The sequence below is a fragment of the Pyrus communis genome, chromosome 12, assembly GCF_963583255.1.
Source record: "Pyrus communis chromosome 12, drPyrComm1.1, whole genome shotgun sequence".
Lineage (NCBI taxonomy): Eukaryota > Viridiplantae > Streptophyta > Magnoliopsida > Rosales > Rosaceae > Pyrus > Pyrus communis.
In genome coordinates this window covers 24,859,879-24,886,603 of record NC_084814.1, presented here as the reverse complement: position 1 = coordinate 24,886,603, position 26,725 = coordinate 24,859,879, and the positions used below count along the sequence as shown (strand labels likewise).

Genomic DNA, 26,725 nt, shown 5'->3' with positions numbered 1-26,725 from the left:
CAAGAATTTAAGCTTTTTAGGTTTCCAAAAAAATGAATAATCATAACTTATCATCCGTTGTTCTTCTTCAAAAAAACAAAAAAAATATCAACGCAAAACTAAAAGTTTTGGTCTCCCTTGTGAATTTAAGGGGCCCATTCGAAACAAACAAACAAAAAATTATTGTTACAAATTAAATATAAACAATCTAGCTTGCTATCGAACATTGGATTCTCTAATCTTTTGATTGGCTATCCAGAGGACGACAAGAGGCATGTTGCCTCCTCAAATATCATTTTCTTTGACTTTAAGAAAAATGTTATGAGATTAAAATTTTAAATTAAATTAATAAATTAAATAAGATGTCGCTAATAAAAAATAAAAATGTTAATTAAACATTTGTAATAATATAATCATCAACATCATCTAGTTCATAAAATTTAACTTAGAAATTTGATTTTCCTAGTATTATCTTAACTTTATATTACACATAAAATTTTGCGGGAAGATAAGTGTTTCTACTCAATGGTTTTCAATTAAGACTTTTCATGTAGTGATGTTGTCTGATTCTAGAAGCTCTCTGGTTAGGTAGAGCTCGTTTGGATGTACTTTTAAAATGACTGAAAGCGCTTTTGGTAAAAATGTTTTTAGAACTAATCCTTAGTAAAAATACAAGTAAATCCTGAAAAAGCACTTAAAGTGTTTCATGGAAGAAGCACAAAATTGGTGCTTCTTGCAGAAGCACTTTAAATGCTTTTGAAACCCAAAAACATTTTCTCTAAAAGCGTTTTCAGTCATTTTAAAAGCACATTCAAACGAGCTATTTGCTAGTTTTCTATTTTTATTTTTTATTTTCTTTTTCAAGTTTAACACACTCAATGGTAGGCAGTGAGTTAATTGTCACATCCCGGTCCGGGACAGATCACTTTCCGGGCCCACTCCACCACCGTAACACGATATTGTCCGCTTTGAGCTTACCATTCCCTCATGGTTTTGTTTTTGGGAACTCACGAATAACTTCCCAGTGGGTCACCCATCATGGGATTGCTCTAGCCCCTTTCTCGCTTAACTTCGGAGTTCCTACAGAACCCGAAGCCAGTGAGCTCCCAAAAGGCTTCGTGCTAGGTAGGGATGAGAATATACATATAAGGATCACTCCCCTGGGCGATGTGGGATGTCACAATCCACCCCCCTTAGGGGCCCGACGAGGGCTCGACGTCCTCGTCGGCACACCACGACCAGGGTTTGGCTCTGATACTAATTGTCACATCCAGGCCTAGGCGGAACCACTTCCCCGGCCTGACTCCACCGTAGCACGATATTGTCCGCTTTGGGCTTACCATTCCCTCAAGGTTTTGTTTTTGGGAACTCACGAGCAACTTCCCAATGGGTCACCCATCATGGGATTGCTCTAGCCCCCTTCTCACTTAACTTCAGAGTTCCTACGGAACCCGAAGCCAGTGAGCTCCCAAAAGACCTCGTGCTAGGTAGGGATGAGAATATACATATAAGGATCACTCCCCTGAGCGATGTGGGATGTCACATTAACTGTAGAGCTCTCTCATGAGTCTATGATGTCTATAGGATTTCAGAAGTGGGAGAAATGTAAAACTTCAATAGAGTTCACATTACTTAGTAATGAGAAAATGACACTAAACAAGTTTCACACAAAGAATCAATTATAATATGACAAGTGAAAATGACGGAGGATTTTCTTTTCCAATAGTTCTTAAAGTAATCTGAACAGAAACGTTAAATTATTTAACTTCATTGAAATCTAATAGTCTTTTATTCATATGTGTAACTTTACTTTTACTTTGATGTTCAATAGAGAAAATTCAGTTTATTTCATTTCTAATTTACTAAAAGGTTAGACTGTATTTGTTTTTTTTTCACTTATTTTTACTTTTTGGGCCGATGAAGCTAAAAGATATCCCAAAACACAACGGGGCATTACATAAGGAGCAACCCAAAAGTGACTGCAAGAGTGGGAAGTAATGGTCCATAGCTCAACTCAACGGGACAAATGAACAAACGATAAAGTTAGTTGGTTAAATTATTGAGGTATTCATCAATTCCCCCCCTGAACTTGTGACCATTGGCCAATTTCCCCCCTCAACTTTAATTTTGGCCAATTTGCCCCCTCAACTCTCATAATTAGTCAATTTCCCCCTTCAACTTTAATTTGGCCAATTCCCCCCCTCAACTCTCAAAATTAGTCAATTTGCACCCTACTGTTAATTTTTTTTTTAAATTTTCCATCTATTCTTTTCTTAATTTTCAATCTTTCTAATAACTTCCAACAAAGTACTAAAATTAACATAAACTCACTTGCATAATATAGGGTAAAATATACAAAAACATAATACAATTAGTATGTGATATGGGTTGATTATAAGAAAAAGTTATGAATCGGGTTTAAAGCATGTAGAAGAAGAAATAATAACAAAAAGAAATAATAATCCTAAACTTATGGATTAGACCTATTTCAATAAAATGCGTTTTTCTTAATAAGGAGTCGAAAATTATGAATAGACTAGCCATTTTTTTCACTAAAGCTCGATTCTCTGCAATTTACTTGAACTTAGCTTTCACTTTTATAAAGAAAATTGTATTTACATACAAAAATTTACACATCAATCCCTTTCGTTATCAATTTTGTATAGTAAAAAATCAAATCAAATTACTCCATACTGATTTACTATGACTAATAATACTATCTATGATAAATTGTAAAATTCTAAATTTTAATCTATTTGTAATAGGATAAAGATATAGGAACATGATTAACATACATCTTATTTAGTTTCTTACACACACTTGTTTAATTATGATCAGATTAAAAAATTAACAGTAGGGTGCAAATTGACTAATTATAAAAGTTGAGGGGGGAAATTGGCTAAATTAAAGTTGAGGGGGGAAATTGACTAATTATGAGAGTTGAGGGGGGAAATTGGTCAAAATTAAAGTTGAGGGGGGAAATTGGCTAACAGTCACAAGTTAAGGGGGGAATTTGATGAATACCTCTAAATTATTAGTTGTTAGGAGGAAAGGAGATTGGTGAGAACAGAACCTCAAATCATAATTTTAATTATGTGGATACTAGTCAGTTGTTCATTTTGGAAAATAATTTCAAGCACATCTTTACATTTAGGACCTTTAAACATAATAAAATGGATGAGAGTCAAAGAACAATGTTGATAGTATCAATTTTACATTGGAAAAAAAATTAATTTTGTATGTGCTTATAAGTAGAGCTACTCCTTAAATTGCAAATTGAGTTTATGGTGGAATTTCAATTTTCTTCATGGTACCAAAGAGCAGGTTGTTTCATATATTAAGTCCAATGGTTTCACGTCATCCAATTTGTATCCACTACGTTTTAGGCTTGAAAATTCGCTTTACGTGAGGGTTAAGAATATGAATCTTTCATTTAAAGAATAATGGATTTTGAACGTGCTTATAGGTAGTGCTACTCATAGTAAAACCTCAATTGTTTCCAAACAAAAATAAACATGATTGTTCAAAAGAAAACTGGTAGGCATACATCATTTCCTATTCGTTTTTAGTATTCTTTCTTTCCTCTGTTTTTGTTTGGAGAGAAGAGGTGAGATCAAGAAGGAAAACCAACAAAATCTACAGACACTTCTTATTTGTTGATGAGTGGGCTACATCTGCACAATCTAAGGACACAATACCTTTTCATGATATTATTGGTTTTTTGGAAATACATGCATGGGTTTTTAGTAATTTATCATTTACATGCAGAACAAGGTAAAGTAAATGCGGATAGACTACTCAACCCTTCATGAACTCCCATTAGATAGCTAATCAAAGGCCTTGAGAAGTTAGATCGCCATTTGACGAGGAGTCGGAGATATTACACTTGTTACTTTCCAGCAGTGGGCTGAATATCTTACTTAGACTATTTTTTTTTAGTACATCGATATTTTTACATTAAGAGAAGAGAGAGTTCGGCAAAGCCACACAATTGGCAGCTTAATTTGGTATCGAATTTGCCATCCACGAGATTCGAACCTAAGATCTCTCCCTTCCAAGTAGAGAAGAATATCACTAGACCATAATACCGAGTGGCAATATCTTACTTAGACTATTAGACATGAAGAAAGTTGAAACTTCATTATAAAACTAATTGACAACATCGAGAAGGGAATTGTTATTAGTACTTCAAAAATCTCATTCTACACTCCAAACTTTCTATATTTGGAAAGAAAAATACACTTATAAGGAGTGTAAAATGAGATTTTTGGAGTGCCAATAACATTTCCTTATGGAGAATAGTCCAATTACTTATAAACACATACAAAATCTTTTTTTATATATGTGAGATTCATATTCTTAACACGTCATTTCATATGTGCCATTTGAGAAGCACTATCAGCCACGGTCAAGAAAGGTGATTTGCATCTTACTGCCATCTCATATGCAGATTGGGTAGGAAGTGATTCACCTTTCCGAGGTTGTTTCCTAATTAGATGTGGATTTTGTACAAGTTTTGGCCTTTCGAGCAAATAAAAACGTTTCCTATATTTTAAGGTAATGAAAATGTTTCCTAGTTTTAAAAGGATTATATCCATTTACTTGAAGTCCAAAATTTCCTAACCACACAAGGAAAACTGCCCTATAAAATATCACCCACTCCCTCAGTTGTGTGCCATTTGCAACGGCATACTGTTGAATTCTTCTACAATCTCACTCTCGAGTGGAAGAACAAAAAGAAGAAGAAGGAGCAAGATGGAGGAGTCAAGTGATCTCAAATACTTTGACAGCACGAAAAGTGATTACGATATACGCATGGAGAAGTATGATTATTTGGTTTTGGCGAGTTGGTTTCTGGTCGAGGAAGAACAAGTGATCAAGAGGATCCGTAATTCTTTGAAAAATGATTTCCAAACCATGTGTGACGAGGATGATGATGATACTGATTCAGAGCATTTGGAATCCAACCAGCGGAAGGCGATGGTGAAGAAGAACAAGATCAAGAAAGGCATGGTGTAAGAAGGATGAAGTTCAGGAGTGTGATCCAAGTGAGGAAGTTTATCAATGGTCAAAACAAAGCCACTTGTCAAAAGATTAAATAGGTTGTTATACATATAGTTAGTTAGTTGGAATTTGATGCTTAGTGTCCTCGAGCATCAGCTTGAGGGGGGACGTAAGATGGATGAAGTTCAGGAGTGTGATCCAAGTGAGGAAGTAATCAATGGTCAAAACAAAGCCACTTGTCAAAAGATTAAATAGGTTGTTATACATATAGTTAGTTAGTTGGAATCTGATGCCGGAGAAAGTAAACGTACTGAACTGCAGAGCAAGCGCACTGAGAGATCCCGCCAACTAATCCATAAATGTCATAGAGATCACCGAAAACTGTGTTCCGAGGAGGCGGATAAAATAAGTAGGGCAGCATTAGCAATCCCGGCCTCCTTAATACGACTCTTTCTTTTATAGCCTTGTAAGTGAGCTCCCAGATGGTAGTAAGAAGAGCTGCAACAGCACACAGCATGCCCAGTAGCGCGTAGTGGGGTTTACTTGGGGACGAAGCCTGGTCGAAAGCAGCTGATAACATCTCTAGGCCTAGGGCAACGACTAAAAATATCCACTCCGCTGATTCTGGAATAGCCTAGCTAGCAGAAGAAATTAGTATAATTAATCCATTAATAAAATGATTAATTTACGAAGGTATACACAACCAAACGTATCGTTATCTATACATATTTTGAACGTTTGTTCTATAGCCAGACTAAATATATACAATCACACATATGGTCATGAGTAGTACTGTTGAGCGACGGTATGCTACCTTTATAGGCACCTCGTACACATTGTCGCCAAGCATACTAGCAATTTTCGGCGTCAGAGATTGCTCAGAAGGAGGCTTTGCTGGTGAATTTGGAGGCTCAACGGACCTTGAAGTAGCACCATTCTGTAGTTGATCTTCCTGCAGATTGTTGTCCTCTTCATGAGTATTCGGATCAAACCGTGACCTAGTTATTCTCTTCATTTTCACAGCTCAAAAAGCTACTTTTCTGGACGAGAAAACATTAAAAAACGAATGCATTACGGAGAAAATGGAAGAATTTACAAAAGTATAAGAGAAAGTTTCCAACATCCTTTTGCTCTCTTTTTTTCATTCTTCAAATTATCTTATGTCTAACCCCCTGCAGTTGAAGAAGAGCCAAGGGAAGGAAATAAATAGAAGAGAGAAAAGGAGTTGGAGAGAACCACGTTTGACTGAAGTAAGTTCCATCTCAATTCCTAGCGGAACAATAATTGGCTGCTGAATCTTCAGCACCCACTCCTGCATTCACCCAATTAGATTTGAACACATATCTCGTTTGTATTTACAATTTTGATTATTTAAACACTATCAAAATCTGATTAGATAAAAATAGAAGTTGCTGAAAATTTTCCAGCATCCAAGTACAGTTTCTTTAACAATGTGATTTATGCACTTCTTTTTACAAAACTCTTACATCTTTACACGTATGACATATTTGTTTTTTTTCCTAAAAAATGTGAAAGGGTGTTGTGCAGAAACTATTTTCTTTCATCTCAAATACCAACGCAAAACTAAAAGTCTTGGTCTCCCTTGTTAATTTAAGGGGTCCATTCGACACAAACAAATAACAAATTATTGTTTCATAAATAGTGTGTGAGAGTATTTTTTTTAAGAAAAAAAAACAATTTGAGATCACCTTTAATTGGTTATATATGTGGAGAGAAAAAAGTGTGTCAATTCCAACCATTATAATTTGGATGGTTTGGTAAGGGTCTATTTTTTATGATCTGTTAATTGTTTAAGTTTGAAATATTAAAAGGATGAATCTGGATTCGACACTGGAGAAAGAAAAAGGGTGTTTCCATCCTCCCAACCATAACCATTTAAAATGCTCCTACGGTCCTACCTGCAAGTTGCACTTTTTTAAACATGAAAGCAATAAAAGAGATGCAAGTTGATCAAGAATATCTATGCATTGAAAATTGGGGGACCACGTTTATCATGATTCATTATCTTCATCATTTATTTTGCATTTTGTAGGCTCAGTATCGTCCATTACTAATATTATGATATTACCGATATACTTAATTGTATATTTTTTTATATGATCAATATGAAATTTTATTCTTTAAGACGCCTCCTCACAAGTGACCACAAACAAGGTTACAAAGGAAACCAATTCCCACATCAGAAATCGGTCAAGTCATTATACAAGAACTAACGCCAATCTTTTCAAGAACTTGGTCAGTCAATATTTAGTCTCTGGAGCCAACACTTATCTTTTCGAATGACCAGTCATAAATTAACTTAAGTTAGAGCTAGGGTATCTTTTTGAAAGTCCAACTTCAAGAAGCATATTCGAGTACAATAACTCAGGCCCAGGACATATCAAGAGAATGGTCTATTTTGATACTATGATAAATTTTGTAGCTCAAGCATTGTCCACCACTAATATCACCGATATTGTCCTAACTTAACCACCTATTACTAGATTTTGAATTTATCACAAAAGACATCAATAATAGTAGGACTAAAAAACTCTCATATATTAATTATATATTATTTTTTCATCACCGATGCATGGCAATGGGAAACTAAAGTTTTCTTTCCGATTTGGTTATGATGGAAAACTAACAAGAAAATATTTTTTTTATTAAACATAATGGACATTTCTAATTATCAGTGATGGTAGGTTGGTCATAAAAAAAAAAAAAAAAAATCTAATGTTATATTGGTTTCCCACGAGGGAGAAAATAATTTCCCAATGTGGATAGTGTTTGGACCCAATTTTACACTATCGGCCCATTGCATTGAAACTATTAGATGACTAATCATATATGATTTGAGAAGCATGCAGCACGTGATGATTGGATTGATTCACAATCAAATTGAGTTGGTTTGTGATTTTCCATTTGAATTAATGAAGATTAAATGGAGATAGGCATGCATGCAACATCTAGGCAGAGACAAGCCCATGTGGCTCCTTGTTATCAACCTAGAGTTCCATTTGAGATAGAATACATCTCATCAAGCAAGCACGTGGCCTCATCATGAAATATTATGCATGCGTTGAAGGCGATGAGCGACCAGATGATGGGTTGAGGGAAGAATTGTAATTGAATTGCAATTCTTTACAAAATTGCATGGATGCGTCTGCGCATACAACTCGGGAAACGGAGTTTTGGTTGGAAAAAAGCACATCATCCAATGGGTTTACAGCCACTATAAATACAGAGTAGCAGGCAATGGGAAAGGCTTCTCCAATTCAACACACAAACTGCCATGCGCAAACTCTCGCTCTACGCGAAACCTCTCAACAACCTTGAGATTTTTATTTCCTTTTTCGCCAACACATTTTCAGTTTGGATAAACATCATTGTTGCCATAGAATCAGTCAACCACAAAGCACATTCAGTTTGGATAAACAGCACTGCGTCGAGGCCAACTGATTACCTATCCCAGTATCGACCAACAAGGATTTTCGAGTCTTGTTGGTAGAGGTCATCTCATTAGCCTTCTCGGCGAAGTGAGGTGTTACAAGTTATTGGGCTCGATACATTGAATGTCGAGTTGTTTATGATTTGATATTCACAAGTAAGTTTTAGAGTTCGGCATTATGACGGTCGAACCACATTTACCATCAAGACATACATCTCTTTTGAGTACTTGTGTCCGTATAGTTTGGTGCCAGTTCGGCGCGCTTATACTCTTACAAATATAATCACCGTGACCGAACCCGATGCCGACGATTCGTGAACTTCGCAAGACTAGCAGCCTTGTCTTCAGGCTCTAGAACCCAAAGGGCGAGACGTGTTCCTTCCTCGGCCGTAGTCGCAAGATCAAGAAGTGAGGAACGTGCCCAACGCACCATCAACACATTTTACTCCCTGGCCGAGCTCGGTCAACAAGTTGGCATGCCCCACACACAATCGAATGACATAGTTAGCTTATTAATTACTCAGCTTATGTGCCACGTATGCTTGGTAGTTTTTAGAGTCAACAGATAACAAGGAATTCATTTCTCAAACATGGCCTTACAAAACATGAGAAATACACTTCCACCAGGAAAAAACATAAAACATACATTTCTCATTTCCAATCTCAAGCCCACTTTCCAGCAAACGAAATAATTTAGTTATGTTTGGTATGCAGAAAGGAATTCATGGAAAGGAAATACCACTTCAAAATAATTAGGTTGCATTTCCCATGAATTTTTTGTCTTTACTCCAATCTTTGAAATAACACTCAAATTTTAGGTATAAACCTACCTCAACTTACTCCAACCCTTGGGGTAAATATGAGTTTTGACTCAAAACTCATTTCTAAGGCAAATTTAGGTCAGGATTCCTCTTGGGTTAGTGGGCTGGCCCATCACATATCCAAACCTTATCCAAATTTCCTTATCTTATCCAAACTTTATCCAACGTTATCTTATCTTATCCTATCCTAATCTTTTCCTACGTTAATTCCAACTTCAAAGAGGACTCATTTTCACATTAAATCACCTAAATATCAAGTTCTAGAAGCCCTATTTTCGTGCATTAAGTTTATGTCATATGTAACCCTTCTAGAAGTTCTAGAATCTGCCACGAGTACCATTCCTTGTCCTCCTTGGAATCCGATTGAAAGTGTCCGTGTTCTTTGGTGATTTGGAGTCCTAATTCCTCTCTTTTTCAGCCCAATTTCGTGCCTCCCCTTTACGCTATAAATACATGATGCCACAACACTCAAAAACCACCACCTTCTACCACAAATTCACACCACACCATCCACCACACCTCAAGAGCCTAAATTCACACAAATCCCCATTGTTGGCAGCAAGGAAGGAAGGAGGAGCCACCTGGAGTGTTTCTAGGTGTATTCTATCTTTGTTTTTAATGTTTAAGTTTAATTATCTTTGTTTTGCGAACATGTGGAACTAATTTCTTTTTAGTTAGAGGTGAATTCGAAACCATGATTATATGTTTTATATGAATTGATTATATCCAGTTATTGTTTCTTGAGTCTTGAATGTGATTTGCTTATCTAAGTTATTAAAACTTGTTTATGTATGTGGGTTGGGGGTCGACACTTAATTTGCATGCATGAATTTGATGCTAGAGTATAAAGAGGTCTCACGTAATAGTTATTCACTTATATTCACAAGTAGTGGATGTTGCTAGTCACAATCGCGTTAAGTAAATCCTTGGTATAAGTCTCATGTGTTTCATACTGATGAATGCCTTATCAATACTTATGATTTTCATAGAACTTAATGACTTTTGACATGTATCTCTATCATGCGTTTCATATAGGGAACTTGAGAAAGATAATTTGGTTTAGATGCGTATTCCATCTAATTCAATGAAATAAGGAAAATCTGATGGTTAGTTGTGCGATGCAACTAACTTGGGGTGTTGTCATTCATAGTCTAAAGGAAAAATAACTGGAAATTAGTTTATATGCACCCTCTAACTAGCCCTTCACCCATTTAATTCACCTAATTTCGTTTTTACAAAGTGTTTTCTACAAAGTTTTTGTTTTAAGTTTTAAATTCGTCAAAAACAGTCACCCTTTCATTTAGTCTTGTTATTTGATTCAAAATCTGTTTTCTTTGAGTCTTTTGAGTCAAGTTAAGGTTTATTTTCGTCCAAAACACTTGTTAGGTCTAAAATTGAGTCTTTTTGAGTGTTTGTTGCTGTTTTAAGTGTTTTAAGTTAGTTTAGAGTCTATAGAGTCTAGTTTAGTGTTTTTGAGTCTTAATTGTGTTGATTAGCATCCCTTCTAATCCTCGGCCTAAAACGATCCCTACTTTCATATACTACAATCATAAAGTTTTAATTTGAATGTTAGAATATTTCACATCAGCACAGAGCATAACAAAAGCTTGGAAATAGAAAAGGAACCTGCAATTAGGTTTCTTTGAGAAGAAAAAATGGCAGAACAGAACCCAGAATCACAAAGACAGAGACAGAGTGGAGTGAGTCGGAGGATACAGCAAGCCTGGACCTTTCTACCAGGGTGCCGATGAACTAAACCACCTAAAAAAATCTATGACAACTTTAAAAAAGGAAAAAAATATCTATGACAATTTGAAGAAAGCAGATGGCAAATCAAACAGTAAACAATGAATTAAAAACAATAAACTCATCATACCTCTAGCTCCCATCTCTCTCCAATCTGTCGGTCCATCAAAGTCACCCATACCTCCCTCAGTCACCCCTACGGGACCGGCCAACCCCACAAACTGCACACAACCATGCCTTCCCCCTCATTCTCTCTCTCTCTCTCTAAAATCAGAGGAAACCCCATAGGTCCTGGCAGAGGACCTAGATCAATCTCTCTCTCACTGAGTCGAAACTCGAAAGCCCTAGCACCCATCTCTCTCCAATATGTCAGTCCCCCTGTCCTCCCCCAACCACCCGAAGCACAGCCATCTCTCCCCGAGTCAAAATTGGCGGCCCTCACTCTCTCTCTCTCTAATCTACAGGTGACTCCTCTCTGTGGGTGATTGTGTGCCCAAACCCCATTCCCATCCGCCCAATACAATTCCAACCAAGCAAATAAAACCCCATCCGGAGCCCAAACCCACAAAGCCCATTTTTTAACGGAATGGCACGCCCGTAAATAAAACGAAATTCGGACCCAAACACTATTCATTTCTACAGTGCCAATTCCAATGCTTTCTTTAGACTAAAGTAATTTCAGAAGACGAAATTTTTATGTTTTGAAATTGGAAATGTCTGAAAGTAGGGATTGGAAAGCTAGTGTGATGAAATTATACAACAGTTGAAATTCAAAGGGGTGGAATATTATATGATATAATCTGTTTGACCATCGGAAGGGAGAAGTGGGTCCGTGAGAGATGGATGCGACGACGGCTTATATTGTACATTGACTGGACTTCTGTACGTTTCTGCCTAGGAAATTTCCAGTGAATGCAAGAGGAAAGTGATATACGTAAACAACTGAAAGGGTAATGTCAGCCCCCCTTTATTAAAAGGGTGCCTACATTAGTCGTAGTAGCTGCGGCACTCTGCGTATCGGAAATTGTCATCCCGTATAGGAGAGGGGACTATAATCAACAAGTTGAAGATGAAGAAGAAGATGGGTAGTGTTAGGAATAGGTGATTAGGCATAATCATTCGTAATATAATATATTCATAACATGCACACTAATTATCACGTCCAAAGGTGTTTATGTGGTACTAACTCAATTACGTAATTGAGGTGGGCTTCTCGGAATTTTCACTGCAATGCTTGAGAAAGAGGAGAAATTTTTAGTTGTGACAGAAACACAAGTGATACACCACGTGTTTTAATAGGAATAGTGAGAAATTTTATTTTTTAAGTTATTAACTTTTTAGCACATATGTCCTACCATTTGTTTAATAACACATTATGTACCACCCCGTATACCGATTACACTGAAAAATCTCGAGGATCCAGTGCCTGCTGACTTTTCATCGTTTGACAAGTTTTGTTCAAAGATTAGAACACTTGCATACCCCAAAAAAAGGGTTTATCAAGACTAATCAACAATGATATTATTTTTTTCAACGGTAATTGTAGTGAAATTAATCATTATACATGTAGTAATTTATTTTGTGAAGTTTCGACATGGGATTTTAACGTTGTTTAGCAAATCCGTAAACACGGTAACATTGTAAATTGTTTTCTTGATTTAAAAGAAAAAGGAAAAAGAAGAGCTAATTGAAAATGTTCCTTGCTTTCGATTAAAAATTGAATGAATTGTAGTACAAAGTTGCAAAATGTTGCCTTGCATCTTATACAGAATTGTTTCTCGTATGGGATAAATAACGAGGAAGATTATGCTTGCCACGATGATCTTTAACAACGAAAGCTTCCGTGAACGCTGCACGGATCCTTGAACCCTGATAGCCTGGGCTTGGTATCACTCGTGCACCCAGCCTAAATTTTTTGCTCCTAATCCATCTCGAACTCTCCGTGAACTCAACATCCCCAATTGTAGCAGACCCATCTCTCACCGTGAGCCTTACTTCTCCGGCAAGCAAGTGTCGCCTTCGGCCAGTAAGCTGTCTCAAGATGTTGTTCTCAAATTCTTCTTCTGTCCAGTTGTCATCCTCTCCAGTTGGAAAGTCACCATCAAGAACAACAATTTCCACTTTGATTGGATAAGATAGATTTGTTATTGGAACCATTTGGTCATCCACAACTAGGATGTGAAGTGGATTTTTCTCTTCATCCGCAATCTTGCTCGCAGTGAAAACTGTGGGTGAGGGGTTTTTACCGAAAAATAATTGTAAGTTGCCCGATGGTTCTCGTTCGGTTTGGACACTGAGACTCCAAGCAGAAGTACAAGAATCATCGAGCAAGGGTCGGTCGGCGGTCAGCTCCCTCGTCAACAAAATATTGTTGCTATCAACATTACTACTGAACCTCCGGTTCCTATTTAGTCTCGAACCACCCAAACACATAAGGAAGATGGCTGGCAAGAGGGATGATTTGATTGGATTATCAGTGTGCCGGAGAAAGTAAACGTACTGAACTGCAGAGCAAGCGCACTGAGAGATCCCGCCAACTAATCCATAAATGTCATAGAGATCACCGAAAACTGTGTTCCGAGGAGGCGGATAATAAAAGTAGGGCAGCATTAGCAATCCCGACCTCCTTAATACGACTCTTTCTTTTATAGCCTTGTAAGTGAGCTCCCAGATGGTAGTAAGAAAAGCTGCAACAGCACACAGTATGCCCAGTAGCGCGTAGTGGGGTTTACTTGGGGACGAAGCCTGGTCGAAAGCAGCTGATAACATCTCTAGGCCGAGGGCAACGACTAAAAATATCCACTCCGCTGATTCAGGAGCAGCCTAGCTAGCAGAAGAAATTAGTATAATTAATCCATTAATAAAATGACTAATTTAGGAAGGTTTAGGAAGGTATACACAACCAAAAGTATTGTTATCTATACATATTTTGAACGTTTGTTCTATATATAGCCAGACTAATATGTACAATCACATATATGGTTATGAGTAGTACTGTTAAGCGACAGTATGCTACCTTTATAGGCACCTCGTACACATTGTTGCCAAGAATACTCGCAATTTTCGGCGTCAGAGATTGCTCAGATGGAGGCTTTGCTGGTGAATTTGGAGGCTCAACGGAGCTTGAAGTTGCACCATTCTGTAGTTGATCTTCCTGCAGATTGTTGTCCTCTTCACGAGTATTCGGATCAAACCGTGACCTAGTTATTCTCTTCATTTTCACGGTTCAAGACGAGAAAACATTAGAAAACGAATGCATTACGGAGAAAATGAAAGAATTTACAAAAGTATAAGAGAAAGTTTCCAACATCCTTTTGCTCTTTTTTTTTCTTTCTTCAAATTATCTTATGTCTAACCCACTGCAGTTGAAGAAGAGCCAAGGGAAGGAAATAAATAGAAGAGAGAAAAGGAGTTGGAGAGAACCGCGTTTAACTGAAGTAAGTTCTATCTCAATTCCTAGCGGAACAATAATTGGCTGCTGAATCTTTAACACAGAAGTGATTTATGCACTTCTTTTTACATAACTCTTACATCTTTACACGTATGACCTTTGTATTTTTCCTAGAAAATGTGAAAAAGGTCGTTGGGCAGAAATTATTTTCTTTCGTCTCATATACCGACGCAAAACTAAAAGTCTTGGTCTCCCTTGTTAATTTAAGGGGTCCATTCGACACTAACAAACAACAAATTATTGTTACAAATTAAATATAAATAATCTAGCTTGCTTGTGTCTACATCCCATATATCGAACATTGGATTCTCTGATCTTTTGAGTAAATAATTCGCTATCCACAGGAGGACAAAAAAATATCTTACCTCCCCCAAATATCATTTTCTATAACTTCAAGGATAACAATAAGAGATCAAAATTTTAAATTAAATTAGTAAACTAAAAAAGTATGTCACTAAGAGAGTTTTCATAAAAAAGGTTTGAGTTAAATTTAATTTAATAAAAAAACCATGCTATAACTTTATTTAATGAAAACAAAACATAAATTTTAATAAAAGACCCTTAACTTTTAATAAAGACGACAAAAGAACTTAAATTTTAATGAAAAAAAAAAAAAAAAAAAGAACACCTGACGCGCCTGGATGCGCAAGTCCATCACTGACACTATTTATGAAACAGTACTACACTGTTTATGAAATTTAACGGTACTATACTATTTATGAAACTGCAGTACTATACTATTTATGAAACTAACGATACTACACTATTTATTGTCCATATTCATAACTAGTGCCTAGTTCTTGGTTCACTTTTGTAAATAGTGCGTAGTTATTGGGTTCTGTTTCATAAATAGTGTATAGTAATTGGTACAGTTTCATAAATAGTGTCTCATTTTTTTATCTAGTTTCATAAATAGTGCTTAGTTCTTGGTCCGCTTTCATATATAATGCCTAGTTCTTGGTCATGTTTCATAAATAGTGTCTAATTTTTTGTTCAGTTTCATAAATAGTGTATAGTAGTTGATACAGTTTCATATATAATTTCTCTTTCTTGGTCCAATTTCATAAATAGTGTCTATTTCTTGGTTCAGTGTTTTATATTGAAGTCTTTCAATTTTTTATATTTTCTAATCAAACAAAGAACCAATTAGAACTGGAGGTAATTGAAAATTCATATGGTTCACAACTCAAAGTTTTTTTAGGAGTTCCTAATGTTATGTTAATGAACTCCACAAGTTCTCTCTGGTACCGTTTGGTACATGGGACGGGATGGAACGCAGTGGAACGAGGCGTTCCATCCCACGTTTGGTGCGCCAAAATCAGTGGAATGCGCTATTCCACGGAATGAGTTTTGGCTGAATTTTCATTCCACCTCATCCCAACGACTCGTTCCACGTTCGTGGAACACAAAATTATAACATTTTAAGACAAAAATGCCCGTTTCCCATTGTCCTTTCCTCAGATCTCAACCTCTCTGTCTCCTTCTTCTTCCGCATTGCTTCCATTCGAGCCCTAGTTTTCCACGGCATCTCTCAATATTCAGAAAATGGGGAAGCCATCCAAAGGCAAGAAATCTGAGAATTTGGGGAAGGGAAAGGTCACCCCTGTCCAAATCGCCTTCATCATCGACCAATACCTTTGCGACAACAACTACTTGGTAACCCGCTCTCTTTTCAGAACCGAAGCTTTGTCCTTTATCGCCAAATTGCCGATTCAAGAGGTACCCACTTGGTTTTTCCCGATGATTTGTTCAAAATCAGTCTGAAGGATTTCCCGATGATTTGGGTTTTTTTCTATTTTTTGCAGGCGTCGAAGAGTTTGTTGAGCATGATGAACACTTACAATGCCGGTGGAAGCCCAGTCTCTGCACCTTCGGTTATGGCTCTGAAGCCGATGCTTATGGCTACTCCATCTCACCCGCCTGATGGGTCTGCTGCAGGTATAATCCTAAGCCTCCCCGTCTGGTTGTTTGCTTTGTGTTTGAAAAATTGCCTGAATGAATTGAGAAATCTTGTGGCAGTTGCATGTTTAGTGAGCTTAGTTGACTTGAACTCGTAGACTATACATTTATTTGCCTTAACAAGTTATTTGAATCATTGATGGCTACAATGTACAATTGCAGGTAATATTCTTATTGTTTTTGTTTGTGTTTGAAAAATTTGTTGCATTCATTGAGAATATAGTGAAAGTTGCATGTGACTTTTGAGAGCTTAGATGCTTTAACTATCTGACTGTTTCTGGGAATGACTATTAGGCTGACATGGTACTGGAATTCCTGCAGAAGATTTCTAATCGTGCTAACAACTCAACAATTTAAGAGTTGTTGTATCATTAGATAACACATGGTGCACTGCTATTTTATTGGCTTGAAAGATAGGAATTGTATTCTTTAGCATTACACATTGGGTTTAGTATGGATGTTGAAGTGATTGATGTCAAATGAATGGTGCATCATGGAATGTCAGAGAAATGATTGGCTTCAATCATTATACAATGCTCGCGCTCAATGGGCACCTGTGTATTTCCGAGATTCCTTTTTTGCTGCTATATCTCCCAATCAAGAGTACGATGGCTTCTTTTTTGAAGGCTATGTGAATCAACAGACCATATTACCATTGTTCTTTAGGCAATATGAAAGTGCTTTCAAGAACTGGTTTGAAAGGGAAATAGAATTAGACTTTCTGATTGTGATTTGTGTAGTTTTTTTGTTTTATTATTACTTACCAATGCTCTTTGCTTTTCATTTTATAGGTCTCCATGTATGTTGTTGCAACACATTAGGTCTGTTGGGATTGTAGGGATATAAGTTAGTTGGTTAGTAGCTTATGAGTGAAGCAAAGAATACTTGTATAAATAACAAAAACCTCTCTCTCTCTGTAATTCATTCATTGTTCAAGGAATACAATATTTAGTCATTCACTTTCTCTCTCTAAATTCTCTGCCATTGTTTTTTGTTTTGCTTCTTTTGCAATCTCCAAAAACTAATCATGGTATTGTTATGTGTTCAAATATGAACAAGTTCCAAAAAAAAAAAAAAAAAATGTCCCGTCCCGTCCCACACATAAACATTGTACCAAATAACAGACAGAACATGGGTAAGTTAGTCATTTAATCTTTTGGTTCCGTTTCGTCCAACGCGTACCAAACGCAAAACGGAACAACTGTCATGTTCCATCCTGTGCATACCAAACATAACACGAAACCTCTATTCCGTCCCGTCCTATCTTGTCCCCTCCTATCCCATTTCGTTTCGTCTTGTCCCATCTACGTACCAAACGGTACCTCTAAGAATGCTTTCTTATTTTCTTCCAAAAAAACCCCTTCTCTGCAAGTTTTTTTTTTATGAATCCCCTTTCTCCTGCCATCAATCACTCCACATAAATATTTTTTTTAAAAAGGTGCGGCAGACATTTTAGGGAGTCTTAACGAAAAGCTCATAGTACTGTTCACTGCAACGAAAAATCACATTTTTACACTAAAAAGTCAATCCTTGTACTATTCACTTTATCTTTTATTTTGTCCTTATCGTTAAAACTCAAAGTTTTCAAGCTCTTTTTATTAGTTCTCCTTACATTTTAAATGGATAAAAAACTCCATAGAAGCAAATACATAAGCTGGGAAAAAGCACCAGCACACCAAACCAAACAAAATCTAGGAAAAAACGTTGTGCAATTGCACGCGTAGTTAGGTTTTTTTTGTTTTTATTATTAAATAAAGGTATAGGATGATTTTTTTGTTAAAATTTAAAGTTTTAAAAATATTTTTATTATTTTTTCTTAAAAAATAAGCATGTTAATCAATGAAAATAATCTGATTATTAACATCTACAGTTTTTAATTTATAAAATTTAATTTAAAATTTTGATTTTTTAAGCATTACCCTAACAATATTACACTTATTCCTTCTTAATGATTTTCAGTGAATAGTTTTCATGTAGCGATGTTGTTTGATTTTTTTTCCGCCCGAATGCTCTCCACGTGTTGATCATCGCTTCAGCTTCTCTTTGTCATTCCCCATTTTTCCGATCATCGTCGAAATGCTCTGTTTGGACTCCTTCTCGACTTTTCCTCTGACTCTCCTTCACTTTGCAGTCTTCTCTCATCTCTCACTCTTTCACATGCTTTCCTTCTCTACTGAAGAAGCCTTCCATCCATTTCGATCTCTCCCACAAACCCTTATGTTGCCAAAGCTTGCCTTCTCTCGCTCTCTGATCTCGACTTCTCTCTCTCACTTTCCTGCTGAAAAAGACGAATCCAGTAGAAATTTCTCCAGTTCACTCTTCAAAAACTATAAATCACAACTGTCAAACTCCAAAAAAAAAATAATAATAATAATCGAATTCGAAAAGCCTTTTGGTTTTCCTTGTTGGGGTTTTCAATTGCCATGTTTTAATTTAAATTTGTTTATCTGCGATTTGCTTCCTATAAAAATAGAACCATTTCCTGTATTTTCGGGATAATTCTTTTATCCCGTTTCTTCTGCATTTAATTTGCTTAGGAAAATTTGTTTTGGAACCGAAAGTGTATGTCTCTTAATATGATTAAATTTTGTTAACAAGGATTTTGGTCTCTAGATTTTTCATAGTGGAATTATTATGGTGTTAATTTCTGCCGATGCCTTTCTTTTTGTACATCTCCCAATTATATGTAAATTCAATGAATTGTGAAATTTTTGGTGTAGTGTATTCAATGGATTGGCCAAACGGACTGATAATTAACAATGGTAATAGTTGATTTCACTTTGGAAAACTGTTGCTGGTCAAAGAGAGGTCACAATGTGCCATTTTGTATGAACTATATGTGAATAGTGATAGATTGTAAGGTGATTGAGATTTGTGCAGGTAATTACTATAAATACAAATGGATGGTGCACACAAATTACTAAAACTTCAAGCAAAAATAACAGACCCAGATACCAATTCATTTCAATCCCCAACCACCTTGATCTGTTCCAGCTTTTTCTCTTCCTTGGTATGCATTATTCCTCACTCTCTCTCTCTGTTTTTTTTTTTTTCTTTTTCCTTTTTTTTTCCCTTTAATTATTTCTGGGATGTTGGAAACTGAATTCCAAAATTATTGTGATGTTGGAACCCAAATTTGGGATGCATGTAAACTGAAAGTCTTGTATATTTAGATGATTTTATATGCATGATTGGGACAAAACTGGAAAGACCTATTGTGACATAGATAATGTCACCACTGTCCTCAAGCTAAAAGCTTGGTCTCTTTTCCATCAATTAATCTCATTTCTTTGCCTTCTAAAGCGTTAAGTCATGTTTATGACATATCCCTTTCATTTTTCTTAGAAAATTCATCTTTGCCGTGACAGTCCCTACTTATTGGCTTCACTAGGCTTTATATTTTTTACCAATGATTGTGGAAAACATGATATGATAGATACTGCAATGAGAAAAGATGGCATATATGTGGTTGATGTCATTTTATAAACAGCATGCAGTTTGATTTTGTGAAATTAGTATCATTTCAGGTCGAGGATAATATGATCATTGAATCTGTTGTCAAGATATACTATAGTAAGGATCTTGCAACCATGAATTTGGTTGAAATGACTATTAGTAATGATTGAAGTGTTTAATCCTTTTGATTGCGGAACGTTTAATATTAAAAACTGTTTAGTAATTATTATTAAGATATAAAGTGAATAATGAAGGCAAGCGAATTGAGGTGTTTCTAATTTGTATCAGCTGAATCTCTAAAAAATTAGTGTTTGTTTTCACAATTTTTGATATTTTTTATTATTTTAGGCCTCACATGAAGTGTAATGTGGTATGCATGCTAGGTAGAATTTAAAAGTAAACTAGGACCTCCTGAGATTGCAGGTGTTAACTTAGTTCTTAGATTGTTTGTGTATCAAGGTTATAGGTGTAATCATCCTCAATTAATTTCTCTAAATCCTACTGTTGAATTCATTCTTCTGTTTGTTTCATTATATGATATGGGAGGGCATAACCTTTTTTTTTTTTTAACTTCTTTAAGGTTTTCTGGACCCCTTACTTTTGAACGTGCAAGTCGTCATGAAAAAAATCAAGATTATGAAACGTTGAAGATGCTATAGATTATGAAAAGATTTTGTACGCTTTTTTTGGCAGGTATTCCTTCAATATTACATTTGTAATTGATGTAATTGATGCAGTTATCGTTACTCCAACTTTTAAGTAAACAATTATTTTCCCCTTTCTAGTTTGAGAAAATAGAATTCTCTTTAGACATTTAAACTTGTTTCATTGATGATGAGGTTGTATATAAATTGCATTGGTTGCATAACTCAATTTTTGACTCGAACATTGTTTTTGAAATCATTACCCAAAACGAACAACCGACTAGATTAAAATTATGATTTGGGGTTCTATTTCCACCGATCTCCTTTTCTCTTAACAACTAATAATTTAACCAACTAACTCTATCGTTTGTCCCTTTATCCCGTTGAGTTGAGCTATGGACCGTTACTTCCCACTTTTGCAATCACTTTGGGGCTACTCCTTATGTAGTACCCCATTGTGTTTTGGGCTATCTTTTAGCTTTATCGGCCCAAAAAGTAATAATAAGTGAAAAAAAATACAGTTTAACCTTTTAGCAAATTAGAAATTAAATACACTAAATTTTCTCTAATGAACATCAAAAGTAAAAGTAAAGTTAGACATGAATAAAAGCCATTAGATTCCAATGAAGTTAAATAATTTAATGTTTATGTTCAGATGTGTAATTTAAATGTTTACTTGTGATGTGCATTGAAAAGTCTAAAAATAATAACTTTTTAATATAAAAATACTTTAAGAACTATTGGAAAAGAAAGAAAAAAAACCCTCGTTATTTTCACCTGTCATATTATAATTGATTCTTCGTGTGAAACTTGTTTAGTGTATTTGTCTCATTACAAAGTAATGTGAACTCTATGGAAGTTTTACATAGCTCCCACTTCTGAAAAGCTAAAGATATCAACTAGAATTTGTACCCGCACGTTGCTACGTGGTTAAAAATTATATGAAAAATTATACAACTACAATATTATATTACAAATTGAGTTTATGGTGGAACTTCAATGTTTTCATGGTACTAGAGAGCAGGTGGTCCCATATAATAAGTCCAACGGCTTCATGTCATTCAATTTGTATTCACTGCGTTCTAGGCTTGAAAATTCGCCCCACGTGAGGGGTTGAGAATATGAATCTTATATTTAAAAATAATGGATTTTACACGTACTTATAGGTAGTGCTACGTATAGTGAAACCTCAACTTTCTCTAAACAAAAATAATCATGATTGTTCAAAAGAAAACTGGTAGGCATACATCATTACCTATTCGTTTTTGGCAGTCTTTCTTTCCTCTGTTTTTGTTTGGAGAGAAGAGGTGAGATCAAGAAGGAAAACCAACACAATCTACAGACACTTCTTTTTGGTTGATGAATGCGCTACATCTGCACAATCTAATGACACACAAAACCTTTTCATGATATTATTAGTTTTTTGGAAATACATGCATGGGATTTAGTATTTACTATTTACATGCACAACAAGGTAAAGTAAATGCGGATAGATTAGTCAACCCTTCATGAACTCCCATTAGATAGCTAATCAAAGGCCTTGAGACGTTAGATCGCCATCTGACGAGGAGTCGGAGATGCTACACTTGATACTTTCCAGCAGTGGGCTGAATAGATACGGTGGTGTATTTATCTGCCAAGTATTCTCACCAGTACCAGTGGTGGTAGCAGTGCACTCAAAGTCGATGCTGCTTGGTTGGTACCCGACATTGACAGATTTATGATGATGATCGGCTGCGCCCAGGTGTCCATTTTGTTGATCGAATGCTCTCACCATTGCATGAGGATGATGGTTCGGATATTGCTCCACTACATGATCACCTGTTAATTAAACATTGAACATATAATGTTAGCTATTGCCTATTGGTATCATGAAATATAGAGAATATATATATATATATATATATATATATATATTGTATATTATCAGCTCCTTAATTGATGTATAGTTGAATGCAATTCGTAGGATGGTGCGAGTGTTTTAAGGAATAATTTGACGTAAAGCGTATGTAAGTGGTTTTTTAAGTTGGTCAATGCGGTTGAAACTATCCAACCATAGAGTATGTTACGGGCAAAGAGATTTTCTGAAGATAAAGTGTATTCAATTAGAATTTAGTTTTCAAAAACATTACTTTACCTTGTGTCAATAAAGCAGTCTCATTCAACATTCCATCAACCACTTCCAACGAATTCCAGTTTACATAGGCTTCCCTTGCTAAATTCTCAATGTAGGTCTGCAAAGTTTAAGAGAGAATTGAAGAACACAAGTTAGGTTTAATACTAATATTTTTTAAAAAGCACAATAGCAATTGATTGATTAAATGAATTAGTTCATACCCTATTGATATTGCTGAGGTCTCGAATGGGGAAATTTTGGCCATTAACCACAGCCCTCAATACTTGACATATAGGATTTAGGAAAATCAAGAAATGAGAACCGCGTAATATGAACATTTTGTTACCCATCACACAGGTTCTGGCGTGTTTTACTGTCACTTCCCACATTTTTTCTGACATTCCAACTCCTAAAATCTGGTTTAAAAACAGCATTTGGAATAAATTGATATTAATTAGCCAGTTATTTAGCATAAGCATTAAGTTTGTAAATAATTGTATGTATGAAAGTATTTATATGTACCCTTCTTAGCTTTGACCGGTCAACAACAAACAACTTCAAGAAGTCTTGTACTGTGTGAATGTTCTCTGAGGCTAGCTTCTTGTGAAAAGCTCCATCCTTCCCAATCTTCTCCAGGCGCCAAACTTCATCTTCCAACATTGGTGGGTGATGCTTCTTGTACACTTCACATCAAAACTTAGTTATATGTTGACATGAGAGAATTGATAATACAATGCGATAATGTGATTGTGACACTTAAAAAAAATTTCCCCTAACTTAAAATGTACAAAATTGACTCAACTTCTATTTCATAACTGGATTTTTTGCTTCATTTTGCATTTCAACAATTATAAACATTAGTAAAAAGACAAATTAAGTATCAAAGTAAATCTCTATTATTCGTTTAACATGCATGAACATTGACTTGACTTGAACATTCATGATTGGTTCACTTCCAATACCATTGACCAGAAGACACTCAAATCCGCTGACCCAGAGTCATGCAGGCCAGACAAGTATTTTTTAAAACCAAATTGGACAAAAAAAAATTAATTTAATTCGAGCCATAGGCTGATCATGAACACGATCACTTCTTCTAAAACTAATGAATATACCAAATTCAGACTCAAATATTTACTTGAGAAAAATCAAAATATTTATAAGATGATCAAATATTTCTAAAACTAATGGTATCATCGCTAGGTATGAACATGATCTTTCCTCGCAAATCCTTGAGAAAAAGCAAAATATTTATAAGATGATCAAAGTATGTAACAAGTGAATGTTATTGCTTTGTGCTTGTATTGGTTGACCCCACTTAAAGATGAGCACCTCTATAAAATGAAAGAATAAGCCTTGGAATCGATGTTCATTTAAATCTACAATACTCTTTAGGTGATTAGGTGAAACAATAAATGCGGTGACGCAACAATTTTTCTCCTCTAAAAAACTTATGTGACATACAGATTCATGTATGTAAAAGGGTAGAAACTATGAATTTGTTTTACAAAAAGATCGGTTCACAATAACAATATTAGTTAATAATAAGTAGTAACAATGATTTGGTAATGATCATGAAAAAGTTCTAGCGGTTTATGAGAAGAAAGAGAGTATGAAGATCATGCATATAATACTTACATTCTCCGCGATGATCTTTAACAACGAAAGCATCGGTCATGGCCTCACGGATCCTTGCACCTTGATAGCCTGTGCCCGGAGCCACTCTTGCTCCAAGCCTAAACTTTCTGCTCCTAATCCAACTCGAATTATCTGTAAACTCGATCTCCCCAACCGTAGCAAACCCATCTCTCGCCGTCACGTTTACTTCGCCCGTGAGCAATGGCCTCTTGCCAGTTCTCTCCCTCAAGACGTTGTTATCAAATTCTTCGCTGGTCCAATTGGCGCGGTCTCCGGTGGGGAAGTCCCCATCGAGAACAACGATTTCGACTTTGATTGGATTGGGAAGATTAATTGGCACCATTTGATTAGCTCCACTACTTTTGTCCACGACCAAGATTTTAATTGGGTTGTTGTCTTCATCGGATATCTTGCTTGCTGTGAAGATTGGGAGTGAGAGGCTCTTAGCGAAGACAAGTTGTAAGCTGGATTGTTCTAAGGTTTTGATTCTCAGTGAAGGTTGCCTTGTCAATGAGCGCAGTGATGAGCACCGTCTTAGAACATGGTCCACCTCTTCACTCACCTGAAAAATTCAATTTAATTATAGATTGTTTTAATTAAGAAAATGTTAATATAATTAAAGAAAATTGATGTTTCATTATAAAACTGATTGACAATACGGTAATATAAAACATTGCTACATAATATATCATTAAGCAGGATTTGCAAGAGAAAATATGTATATATAGCTAGGGTTTACGTACCACTCTTCTAAGCAAAGGCTCTAGGGATGCGAAAAGGTTTTGCATGGAGTTCACCAAAACCACTTCCCCGATTACACTGTCAAGAATCAAAAGCAGTTCAAAAATATTTATGATCAGAAAACATTTTATTCCATTTCTAGATTTGCATAAAATAAAAGATAAAGAATATAACAACGAAAGAAGAAAGAAAAGTATTTGCATGTATATATAGAGTTGATAATTAAGGTTAGGGGACCTACGAAGCAAAAGAAGGCCTAGGTCTTTTCCGGTTGTCATCTGGCTGATCTTGGTCGGATTCTGCATCATTGAAAAACCTTTTGGCGGCCATTTCTCCAAAATATACAACTCCAAAGAATTACACCGAAAGAGAGAGAGACAGAGTGATTGATGAAGATGATTAGTATTGAGGGTGATTGACGAAGATGATTAGTATTGAGGGTTTAGGGATTGTCATGCAGCCATGGCTAGCTTTATATATATACAAGGTAAATATATACATAAAGAATGAGGAACATTTGATGGGTTAGTAAACTAAATTAAATAATATAAAAAAATGAAGTTTCGTGGAATGGCAAAGGGAAGCAGCTAGGTAGGAGAGAAACAAGGTGACCTAGGTTTAGCCACGCATGACGATCGACTTTGACGTCAACTTCTATAATTTGCTTCATATTAAAACCAACCCCTTCTGTCTGTCGTTATTTGGTATTGGTCTTCTTTATCTGGTCCTACTCATCACAAAGTCTCACGGTTAAGATGCATGCATCGTGATGGAAGGGTTCACCGTCAAACCATATCAACCATCAGATTTACGTGTTAGAAAATCTCTACGATTGTAAATTTTAATTAGGTTGCTAGAGAATTAATCAACAATGTAAATCGATATCAAACTAGTTTAAACGCTGCTCATTTACGTGCACGTGTAACGTCATTTAGCAAATAAAGAGACAAATGAACATGATCACTAGAACTTTGGCACCATATCAAACAATTACCAAACCTCAAAAACTTCAGTTCTCAAAAAAATTGACTTACAATAAATATCAAATTAACATTGCATTTATGCGATAACATATATGTCTATATCACGGCACAAATTTAAAAATAACTTATATGTGGAAATATTCGGGTCCCAGATACCGTGTACTACAAGTACATCAATGTTACTTGTGGTCAATAACTACATTTCTCAGAAGGTTCTAATTCATTTCTATGTAGGGCCTCTAAATTGTAAAGATTTGATTAATTAACGACTATACCATAAACTTATAACTACAAGCACAATAAAGGAAAGAGACACGGATTGCTCCTTTGCCAGTTAGAGGGAGCTTTATCTCTGCTTAGTTTGGTGACCAAAGTTTCAGAGCTTTTGGATGTTGAGAGTGAATCTACATCAGGGAATTAAGTGATTTTTTATGCACCTATAATAAATTAAGTTTGTTGAACAAAACAATTAAATAAGTTAATTTTTATATTATCAATTGATTTTATAGTGGAACTCTAACTTCTCTTATGCTATCATAGTACATGATCACATGTGTTGAACCCAACAGTATGTGAGGATGTGAAGGTAAACAAATCACACATTGGTGAAAGGAAAAACCTTGCAATGTTTGATAAGATGTTGGGTAACTCCTCATATTGCCAATTAGTTTTCTCATGGAACTTCAGTTTTCTTCAAGGCATTAGAGCAAGTTAGCCCATGTATGAAGCCGAACGG

General features: G+C 35.7%; 4 protein-coding genes across 4 annotated transcripts; 1 reads left to right on the top strand and 3 right to left on the bottom strand.

The window, feature by feature from the left end:
* Positions 1 to 4,622: 4,622 nt before the first annotated feature.
* LOC137711614 (uncharacterized) lies at positions 4,623 to 7,726 on the bottom strand. Its single transcript, XM_068450869.1, has 2 exons — positions 5,798 to 7,726; positions 4,623 to 5,617 (listed from the first exon to the last, which is right to left on the bottom strand). Exons 1-2 carry the CDS (start codon positions 5,996 to 5,998, stop codon positions 5,255 to 5,257), a joined length of 564 nt encoding a protein of 187 aa, XP_068306970.1. The 5' UTR covers positions 5,999 to 7,726; the 3' UTR covers positions 4,623 to 5,254.
* A 4,950-nt stretch (positions 7,727 to 12,676) lies between these two features.
* On the bottom strand, positions 12,677 to 14,349 carry LOC137711579 (calmodulin-binding protein 60 F-like). The gene is made up of 2 exons (XM_068450831.1): positions 14,018 to 14,349; positions 12,677 to 13,824 (listed from the first exon to the last, which is right to left on the bottom strand). Exons 1-2 carry the CDS (start codon positions 14,216 to 14,218, stop codon positions 12,763 to 12,765), a joined length of 1,263 nt encoding a protein of 420 aa, XP_068306932.1. The 5' UTR covers positions 14,219 to 14,349; the 3' UTR covers positions 12,677 to 12,762.
* A 1,567-nt stretch (positions 14,350 to 15,916) lies between these two features.
* LOC137711697 (uncharacterized) lies at positions 15,917 to 16,533 on the top strand. The gene is made up of 2 exons (XM_068450959.1): positions 15,917 to 16,171; positions 16,258 to 16,533. The coding sequence occupies exons 1-2, from the start codon at positions 15,998 to 16,000 to the stop codon at positions 16,507 to 16,509; spliced, it is 426 nt and encodes a 141-aa protein (XP_068307060.1). The 5' UTR covers positions 15,917 to 15,997; the 3' UTR covers positions 16,510 to 16,533.
* Positions 16,534 to 20,734: 4,201 nt separating this feature from the next.
* Positions 20,735 to 25,482, bottom strand: LOC137711014 (protein SAR DEFICIENT 1-like). Its single transcript, XM_068450205.1, has 7 exons — positions 25,248 to 25,482; positions 25,009 to 25,084; positions 24,266 to 24,827; positions 23,150 to 23,310; positions 22,849 to 23,043; positions 22,649 to 22,745; positions 20,735 to 22,332 (listed from the first exon to the last, which is right to left on the bottom strand). Exons 1-7 carry the CDS (start codon positions 25,334 to 25,336, stop codon positions 22,043 to 22,045), a joined length of 1,470 nt encoding a protein of 489 aa, XP_068306306.1. The 5' UTR covers positions 25,337 to 25,482; the 3' UTR covers positions 20,735 to 22,042.
* Positions 25,483 to 26,725: the final 1,243 nt, after the last annotated feature.

Bases quoted from the DNA above. Each gene is read 5' to 3' on its own strand.
- LOC137711579 (XM_068450831.1), bottom strand. From the start codon at position 14,218: ATGAAGAGAATAACTAGGTCACGGTTTGATCCGAATACTCGTGAAGAG. The intron at 13,825-14,017 runs GTAGCATACTGT...TCTGCTAGCTAG, and splicing joins TGTACGAGGTGCCTATAAAG to GCTGCTCCTGAATCAGCGGA.
- LOC137711697 (XM_068450959.1), top strand. From the start codon at position 15,998: ATGGGGAAGCCATCCAAAGGCAAGAAATCTGAGAATTTGGGGAAGGGA. The intron at 16,172-16,257 runs GTACCCACTTGG...TATTTTTTGCAG, and splicing joins CCAAATTGCCGATTCAAGAG to GCGTCGAAGAGTTTGTTGAG.
- LOC137711014 (XM_068450205.1), bottom strand. From the start codon at position 25,336: ATGGCCGCCAAAAGGTTTTTCAATGATGCAGAATCCGACCAAGATCAG. The intron at 25,085-25,247 runs GTAGGTCCCCTA...GATTCTTGACAG, and splicing joins CCTAGGCCTTCTTTTGCTTC to TGTAATCGGGGAAGTGGTTT. The intron at 23,044-23,149 runs GTACATATAAAT...TTTTTAAACCAG, and splicing joins ACCGGTCAAAGCTAAGAAGG to ATTTTAGGAGTTGGAATGTC.
- LOC137711614 (XM_068450869.1), bottom strand. From the start codon at position 5,998: ATGAAGAGAATAACTAGGTCACGGTTTGATCCGAATACTCATGAAGAG. The intron at 5,618-5,797 runs GTAGCATACCGT...TCTGCTAGCTAG, and splicing joins TGTACGAGGTGCCTATAAAG to GCTATTCCAGAATCAGCGGA.